Here is a 9,552-nt window from a genome sequence, read left to right as displayed (position 1 = left end):
AGCAGGAATTAAGCTTGCATTTTCTGGATCTAAAAGCATTAGCTTCCACTTCCAACAACACATCACCAGTCCTGCAGCTGAAAAGCTGTAGCTGACTTAAACTTCTGTACATAGGCTAACCATAGCACAGTAGTATAGTGAAGGTGGGAAGTGGGGGATGACAGCCATGTTATTTAGGTGTAAGTTATATTTGCTGAAAGAATATTCCTAATTGTGCATTGATACAGGACAATGTAAGGCTGATGTTCTTTATTTCATATTTTAGGAGTGTCAACAACTTATAAGACTTATAGGAGTGGCACCTGCCTTGCCAGCTGGAGGTGGTATACTGCTGTGACCATTGACAAGAAGCCCTGAGATAACAGAGGAAGGTAAAAGTACAGGAACAAGTGTTAAACAAAAGCAAAAGGATCGGTGTCGAGCAAAAAAGACAACGAGAGGGAAAATTGTACTTTAAGGACTAAATTCTCTACTGATATAACTGGACCCATGGAGAACAAAAATGGAGCTGTGCACAATTACACCAGGAGAAAATATGGGACATAGTCTTTTCTAATGGATACATTCATAGTAGTTGCAAATGTATTTAGTGACAATAACACAGACATGTAGTTGTAAGGGTACATTTCTGAAACATGGTGGATACTTATTGGGCTATTTAAGCAGCCAAGTAGCTTCACTGACCTTACATTTTCTGCTGTTTCCCATTGCTTTTTTAATCATTAACCCATATGACAATATGTGATTTATTTTGATTTTTTTCCAGATGTGAATAGAAAAGATTGATGTGTATGTAACTCAGATACTGAAAAGCACTGGCAGGTGTTATCCATATACCCCAGGTGTTACTGCTGCACCACTGTTATTGAGGACGAGTTAGGCTTTTCAGTCCTTTCCAGAGGCTCAATTCTGGTTGACCTATGAGTTTGATATCAAAACTGCTACTTACAGCTGTTGCAACTGAAACCACCTTTATAACATGCAAGAGGAATGAGATTTTTGAAGGATATGAAAGAGGGAATAGATGACTAAGAGAAAGAGAGTGGAATAATAAAGGAGAAGAGAAAAGGAAGGTAAAAGTGTGTTGAAAGCCTCTGGGTTAGGGTAGGAGGAGTGAGCAACAAGGGTGATGTGGTGGGTGTCTGCTATAGACTACCAGGCCAGGAGGATAAGGTGGATGAGGTTTTCTTTAAACAGCTAGTGGAAGTGTCCAGATCACAGTCCCTGGTTCTTTGGGGGGAGAGACTTCAATCTCTTTGATGTCTGCTGAGAGGGCAATACAGCAGTGCGCAGGCAATCCAGGAAGTTTTTGGAGAGTGTTGGGGACAACTTCCTGGTGCAAGTATTGAAGAGGCCAATTAGGGGCTCTGCTCTTCTTGATCTGCTGCTCACAAACTGGGAAGAATTGGTGGGGAACATAGAAGTGGATGGCAACTTGGGCAGCAGTGACCATGAGCTGATTGAGTTGGGGATCCTGAGGAAAGGAAGGAGAGCAGCAGAGTTAGGACCCTGGACTTCAGAAAAGCTGACTTCAAGTTACTCAAGGAACTAATGGGCAGAATTCTCTGAGAGGCCAGTTTGAGGAGGAAAGGAGTCCAGAAGAGCTGGCTGTACTTCAAAGAAACCTTACCAAAGGCATGGGAACGAACCATCCTAATGTGCAGGAAGACTAGCAAGTACAGCATAAGACCATCTTGGCTTAGCAGGGAACTCTTCAATGAACTAAAACACAAAAAAATAAGTTTACAAGAGTGGAAATTTGGACAAATGACTAGGGAAGAGTGTAAGAGTATTGTTTGGGTGTTCAGGGATGAAATCAAGAAGACCAAAGTGCAACTGGAGTTGTAGCTAGAGGGAGTTGTAGCAAGCGCAACTGGAGTTGTAGCAAGAAGGGTTTCTACAACTATATCAGCAATAAAAGGAAGATCAGGAAAGTGTGGGTCCCGTACTAAACTGGTAAAGGATTATTTAGATTACCTAGATGTTTTCACATTGGCAGGTCCAGATTGGAAACAGGCTAGGACATTGAAGGAATCATGTGAGGTAATTTCAGAGCCATTAGTTTTTTGAGAATTTGTGGAGGTCAGGTGAGGTCCGGGATGATTAGAAAAGGACAAATATAGTGCCCATCTTTAATAAAGGGAATAAGGAGGATCTGTGGAATTACAGAGCAGTCAGTCTGACCTCAGTACCTGGAAAGATCATGGAGCATGGTCCTCAGCAAAGTAATTGTGAGGCACATAGAGGAGAACAAGGTGATCAGGAACAGTTGGCATGGATTCACCAAGAGCAAACCACAGCTAGCCAACCTTATTCTTTCTGTGATAAAGTGACCGGCCCGTGGTTGCGGGGAGAGCAGTGGATGTGATATACTTTGACTTTAGCAAGGCTTTTGACAATCTCCCACAATATTTGCATTAACAAGCTAAGGAAACAGAGGCTAAGTGAAAGAACTGTAACGTGGTTATATAACTAGTTGGATCATTGTGTTCAATGAGTAGTTCTCCATGGCTCAATGTATAGCTCAGAGGAGGTATCAAGTGGGGTTCCCTAGTGGTCTGTTGTGGGTCCAGTGCTGTTCAACATCTTCATTAATAATTTGGGTGATGAGATTGAGTGCATTCTTAGTAAATTTGTGTATGACACCAAGTTGCAGACATTCTGGAGGGCAGGGCTAGGATCCAGAATGACCTGGATAGCCAGGAAAAATAGTCCGCAATCAATCAGACGAGACTGCACTTGTTCAAAGTCCTGTACTTGAGACAGAGGAGAAATGACTGGCTGGGCTGCAGTACTGCAAAGAAGGACCTGGGAGTTACAGTGAACCATCAACTGAATATGAGCCCATAATGTGCTCTTGTTACAAAAACAGGCAACAGCATACTGAAATGTATTGATAGGAGAGTTGCTTGGAAATCAAGGGAAGTGATTCTTTTACTCTGTAGCACTGGTGAGGCATCCCCTGAGATACTGTATCTAGTTTTAGGGGCTGTACTTTAAGAAAGATTTGAATAGATAGGTGAAAGTCTAACACAGTGACAGAAATTATTAGGGGCCTGGAGGAAGAAAGACTGAAAAAATAGGGTTCTTTAGTCTGTAGAAGAGAAGACTGAGAAGGGATTTGATAACAGTCTTCAAATACCTGAAAGGCAATTATAGAGAGGATCTAGATGGGCTTTTCTCTGTAGCTGTAGGGGATCAGACTAGGTGCAATGGCCTTAAGCTGATAACACGAAACTGGGAAGGAGTGCAAACATGTTGGAGGATGAGAGCGCAATTCAGAAGTATCTTGATAGATTGGAAAGCTGGGCTACAGCTTACAGACTGAAGTTCAATGCAGACAAATGCAAGGTGCTACACTTCTGGGGGAATAATCCGAAACACATATAAAATGGGTGACACCTGGCCGGATAGCAGCACTATGGAAAAGGACTTGGGAGTCTTGGTAGATCACAGATTCAATCTGAGTCTGCAGTATGATGATGCAGCTGCACAAAAGGTGAATGCGGTTTTGGGATGCATCAGTAGAAGCACTGGGTGCAAGACACGGGAAGTGATAGTGCCCCTTTACTTGGTACTGGTTTGACCTCATCTGCAATAGTGTGTGCAATTCTGGGCTCCACATTTTTAAAAGGACATGGAGAAGTTAGAGAGGGTCCAGAGGCAGGCAACAAAGAGGGCTTGGAAGGCAAGTCATACAAGGAGAGGCTGAAGGAGCTAGGCATGTTCAGCTTACGGAACAGGCACTTAAAAGAGGGGACATGATAGCAGTCTTTAAATACTTGAAGGGCTGCTATAAAGAAGAAGGAAAGCACCCTTCTTGCTGAAGGGAGGAGGATGTAAACCAGTGGCTTGAAGTTGCAGCAAACTAAGTGTAGATATCTGAAAAAACTTCACTGTTAGAATAGCGAAGCAGTGGAATAGATACCTAGTGAAGTTGTGGACTCTCCATTACTGGAGGTGTTCAAGACGAGTTTGGACAGCCACAGGTGGTGGATAATCTAAGCATATACCTACTTTCTACTATGGGTATTTCCTGTGCTTCTGGGCTTTGGTGGTTGTTCCTGTTTCCCCCATCCCCTGTTCTGCTACATGTGTTTAAGCCTTCCTCAGCACTGGGTGTTAGCTATAGCCAAGTCTGGGGACTTTGACTAGGGTATGCTAATACTCCTGCTGGGACCAAAGCTGGGGGCTCCTGGCTAGGGCATCTTGCCCCTATGCTCAGGGTTAGACCAATTGCCAGATTTGGGTTCAGGAAGGAATTTTACCTCACTGTCAGATTGCTATGGATTGTGGGGGCTTTTGCTTTCTTCTGTAGTGGGAGGCCCACTTCTATAGAGGTTTTTGCCTTCTTCTTCCTGGGACCTCTGGAGCATATATTGATAACAATTCTTAGAAGCAGGACACTGGCTGCTGTGGGTCCCCTGCTTTACTTGTTGCAGATTAGGGTATTAGGTCTGTATTGTGTCAGGGTTGATATTTTTTGTGGGATGGTTTGGGTAGGGATGATCCTGCCTCAAGCAGGGGTTTGGACTAGATGACCTCTGGAGGTCCCTTCCAGCCCTATTTTTCTATGATTCTATGAAGCAGAGGAAATTTATCTTGGAAATTAGGAAAAACTTTCTAACTATAAGGATGGTCAAGCACTGGAACAGACTACCTAAAGAAGTTGTGGACTCTCCACCCCTAGACATTTTCAAGAGCAGGTTGGACAGACACTTGACTGGAGTGGTTTAGTCAAGGATGACCTTGCCTTGAGATGTGGGCTGGACTGGATCACCTTGTGAGGTCCCTTCTAGCCCTACTTTCCTATGATTCATTGTAATGTGCTGTTCCACTACACCATTGTGGTGTGTGGAAGGGCACCTGTGCTCATCCTCCCCTTCTCATGAATCCAGGAATACTGATGACCTGCTTCTGCTCTCTTAATCATTCACTTCCCAATAAGGTGACTGTCTTGGGTGGACATGGCTGTCTGTTCCCATTCCTGCATTTTTTGGGCAGAGTGACAATGGTGTGTGCCCTTCCTTTACTCACATTCTACACAGAGTACTTTGTGGAAATGAGTGACCTCAAAGGCCTCTGGTGTTCCTCATTGGAAAAAATGAAGAATTTCGCTCTTCAGCATTTGCAGTGTTTGTTCTTTCCTCTCATAATAGCCCTGACCCAAACCATAACATTTACAAAGGAGAGGATAGGGCAGGGCGGAACCTTAGAGACTAACCGGTTGTATAACCACATAGCCTCTAAGCTGTTTCCGCCTAACTTCAGACTAATATGGTTAAATAGCTCTCTCTAATCTGAGAGGGAGTGCAGCACAGTTCCAGGGAATTGCTAACTTCCTACCTTCTCTTATTGTTTTAAATAGGGCCATCTGAGACTATATGTCCTTTTCCTGTACCTGGTATAGAATATGGGGCTGGTATATATTGTGACTTCTTAAATATGTGACAGTGGCCATGGGTTTAACCATTGGTCACTCTTTGTCACCTCTCTGCTGTTTCTTTCTCCTGCCACGCTGAGATGTTATTGAAATAGATGGGGAGGAAAATTTCTTGTCAGAGGGTTGAACCAATGGAAGTTCTCAAAATATATTTACAGGGCACCTCCTCCCCTACACCCTGGTCTGTCACTCACCTGTCTGATTCCTTTTTCTCTTTCTTTTTTAGGTAACAGGCTTTAACTGAGAGGTTTCAACTGGGCTTCCTTTTTTGTTTGTCCTTTTGGCTCCTTACCCCAGACAGGCAAATTGTTAGACCTAAATCAATTAGGTTCTGGATTAAATGAATTTAAATCAATTATCAGCTGATCTGGCTGTCCCACTTGAGTACCCCTTGGGATCACTAACACATAAACACAACTCCGGGTCAATTCAGGTCCTTCTTAATTTCATAGACCCTTATAATTAACCTATTTTCTTCCCCAATCAGTCTCTAATTAATTCCAGAAATTTACATAGTACAGCCCACATTTGTTATTAATTCATAACAGTTTCTCATCCTCCTCATCCTGTCTCTGTAAATCAATTTGAGGCCCAGCACATGCTTACTTTCAGGATGGGCTGATTCCCCTTACTCTGTCTCTCAGTTGAGATTTCTTTTCTATTGGCCTGGGACATGTCCACAGGGGGGGTAGTCTCAGCATCACCCTCTTACCTTCATCTCTGCAGTTGGAGTCTTCCTTCTCTGAACTCTGTTTCTCATTCACACTTCTATGTGAAACACAAGGTATGGAGCCCTTGGTAGCCATACGTCTTGGCCAGATTTGCCTTAAAGAGCAAGCGTAGCAGGGGCCAAGCTTGGCACCATGCTACAAAATGTAAAAGAGTTCTTATTATAAAAATACAGGAAATGTTCTAATAATTAATCCCTATAGGGGTCTAAATATATTTTTGCTGTTTTGAAAAATATATTGAGGCATCTAAGATTTTTCACTTTTGAAACTACTTTGTAAGTATGCTCAGGAGTTAGTTTTCATAGTGTTCTTATAAAAGTGTTAGAAATCCCAATTCCAATGAATAGAACAAAGGTTCTTTTCACTTCAGTGGCGTGTTAGTGTCACTTGCTGAGAGGGAGAAAGTTGAGATTTAGGATTTCCCACCTAAATTTTGGCACTAAGAGAGTAACATCATTTCCTGGGTTGTTTGGCTTAGTTTGACCATACTGGTAAATTTAAAAGCTGGGATATTTAAGCAGCCAACCTTCTGTAAAGGGTCCAAAACCGACACCCACTGTAAATACTAAATATAAAACTGTGTTTGAGTAGGGGGAGGGACACAAAAATCTTACTAATCCTTTTCAGCTCCTTTTCAATCAGATGGAATTTACACTTCTTGATGGTGTTTGGAGAAGCAAATTTTTTACAATAGTTATATTTACAAAACAACGCTCAGAATCAAAATCAGGCCTTGTAACATCTAATATTTTTAGTTGTAATATGCTGAATCAGATGTGGGAGTAAGCAGCTCAGGAAAGGGTAAAGTGTTATAAGTAAGAAATAAATTTTGGACAGGGGACTGGGGAATAGAAGAAAGGATTTGGAAAGGATGAGGAAAGAGAAAAAGAAACAAATGGATAAGAGAAAAGAAGTTAGAGAAATCCATATAGAACTGATTGGTATGCTCACACAGCCTCTAGCCTCTGCAGTCCTGTGGTTTCCAGCGTCCCAATACTTTGTGGAAAATTGATTCTTAAGAAACAGTTCTAAATCTTGGCATCTATGAAAGAGAACTGAGTTGGATGTGGTAACATATCAATATTTTACAAGCTTTTCTTTTTTTGATTCTTGCCATGGGTGGCCTCTTCCCTACTCCAGTCTTTTTATGGTCAGTGAAAGGTTGCAAAATGTCTCAATTCAATACCTGGAGGAGAACTCCCTTAAAACAAGATACTGGGGAGAACTGCTTTCCCTCCCTCCCTCCCAGTATACCCCTGAAGCCCTTCTGTCGTAGATTTACCAGATGAGAGTTGCGGATAGGAAGGTAGCATTGGGAAGGGGCAGGCTGTAGAAATTCTGAGCAGCCCAGAAAGGATGTTTATTATTTAGACAGGCCTCCACACTTGTCTGAATTATGACAAGCTATACTCTGGTCCCGAGATTAACTCATAGGTGATTTAAAACCACTTTAACCAATTCCTTCCTGTGAATTTTGTACCTTCCCTATAAGAGGTGAAGCCTAGAATCTCATTCTTTTAATGTAGTCAAATACACTTATAAGCTCATACACTTATATTGTCCCTGAGAGTTTGAAGTGTGAATATATTTTGAACAGCGCGCTGAATTTGCTACTTTATTTGTTTTTTTAAGCCATATCTTCTACGTAAACAAAAGCAGTACATTTAAGTAAGAAAATGGTTCTCAAAGCTTTGGTAATGCAAAAACATATTCTTTATTTAGCATATAGTATCTGTGCATAATGATTGAACTTTTCCTTCCCACAGATGATTAGCAATGGATTTATGCAGCATCTGATTCCTATGGCAGCCACGGGGCTGGTGCACAAAAGTAACTCACCTTTTTACAAGAGGAATTGTTTCCGGTATGGATTCTCAGCAGAGATTGTACTCAAGCCTGTATCTTCTAGGCTCTTTTGTCTGAAAGAAGAGAGCACTAATGCAGAATCAGGGTAAGAGAATTTTGTTTTAGTGAAAAATTTGTCAGACATGGGAGTGAATGTCAAAATAATAAGAAAGCAAAACCCCAGCATTTTAAAGAGATTAAAAACAAATGAAAAAGGCTTGAAACACTTTCTGAAGACCAAAGGGGCTAGTAATGAAGTAATTGCCAGCATTATCACTCGTTATCCACAAACCATCGTACGCTGTTCTGAGTCTCTTGAGAAACATTGGGAGCTTTGGCGGAGTAGTATGAAGACTGACTTGGAAATTATAAATATTCTGGAACGTTCCCTGGAATACTTTTTTGGTTTCAATAAAAATGTCAATATGAAAAACAACATTATCTTTTTCTACAATATTGGTTTAACGTCAAAAGACCTTTTTAACATGTTGACCAGAGCACCATGAGCATTTTCTAACCAAGTGGACCTGAACCAGAAAATGACTGATCTGCTACATGAGATCTGCTTGCCTTCAGGTATTAAAAGCCCAAATGACTTGGTAAGGGAGATAATCTCCAAAAATAATGTAATCTTTCTAAGGAGTAGCAAGCAAATGAGAGCTAACATTGAGTTTCTGCAATCAACTTTCAAGCTGGATAATGAGAAATTACTTGCCCTTTTACATGGCCAGGCAGTTGACATTTTGTCCTTATGTAATGGATATATGAGAAGAAACTTTTTAAATGTGAAAGAAGCTCATCTCTCTTGGATGGATTGAAAAAGATATAAATAGATTTATCCTTCCATTTCCACGAATACTATATCTCTCATCAAATAACCTCAGTAGAAAAATAGATTGTCTCTTAGAAGCAAAGATTCATATTAAACAAATAATTGAAAGCTGTTTTGTTTTGGATTGAGCTACTGGCACTTTAGAAAACCGAATCAAGGAATTGGATAAAATTAGTTATAACTTTGAAACTGGTGGAATAGCCATTTTTACTTTAAATAAAAAGAGATATGAAAATAAATTGAAAAAATTATGTGGTGCATAGGGATTAATCAAGAGAAGTTTTGTGAATAACGGTCAGATTTTGTAATAAAAAATATAAGCCTACTTAATTTTTTTCTTTTTGGTATGTGATTCCAAGATCATTGGTCATTATCCTAAATAACCAGTTGTAAATAAATTCTCATGTATCAGTAGCAGAGTGCTAGGAGGGGCCAGAAGAACTTTTTGGTGGCTTTCTTTCATTTTGTCTTAAATTGATAAACAAGATCCAGGAGCCTGCATTCTTAAGAAATATATGGCAAGATTTGCTGACCAAAGAAATCAGGACAGGTGTCATCTTTGTCACAGAAGCATGTTTCTACAAGTGCATAAAATAGAAGTTTGGATTAAATCCATTGTAAAAACCACCAGCCCACTTAATCAGCAGGGCAGTCAATAAAGAAGTGTCAGTTAACAATACTGTATGAATACTGTATGCCCC

At 40.8% G+C, this 9,552-nt stretch overlaps 1 protein-coding gene across 1 annotated transcript; it reads left to right on the top strand.

Annotated features, from left to right (window-relative positions):
- Window positions 1–121: 121 nt before the first annotated feature.
- Window positions 122–9,114, top strand: MTERF1 (mitochondrial transcription termination factor 1). Its single transcript, XM_014522233.2, is given in 4 exon segments — window positions 122–179; window positions 266–371; window positions 7,941–8,809; window positions 8,811–9,114. Coding segments are annotated over 2 exon segments (1,173 nt in total). The 5' UTR covers window positions 122–179; window positions 266–371.
- The last annotated feature ends 438 nt before the right edge of the window (window positions 9,115–9,552 follow it).

This window comes from Alligator sinensis, unplaced genomic scaffold (genome assembly GCF_000455745.1).
Source record: "Alligator sinensis unplaced genomic scaffold, ASM45574v1 scaffold479_1, whole genome shotgun sequence".
NCBI lineage: Eukaryota > Metazoa > Chordata > Crocodylia > Alligatoridae > Alligator > Alligator sinensis.
This window is presented reverse-complemented; position numbering and strand designations above follow the sequence as displayed.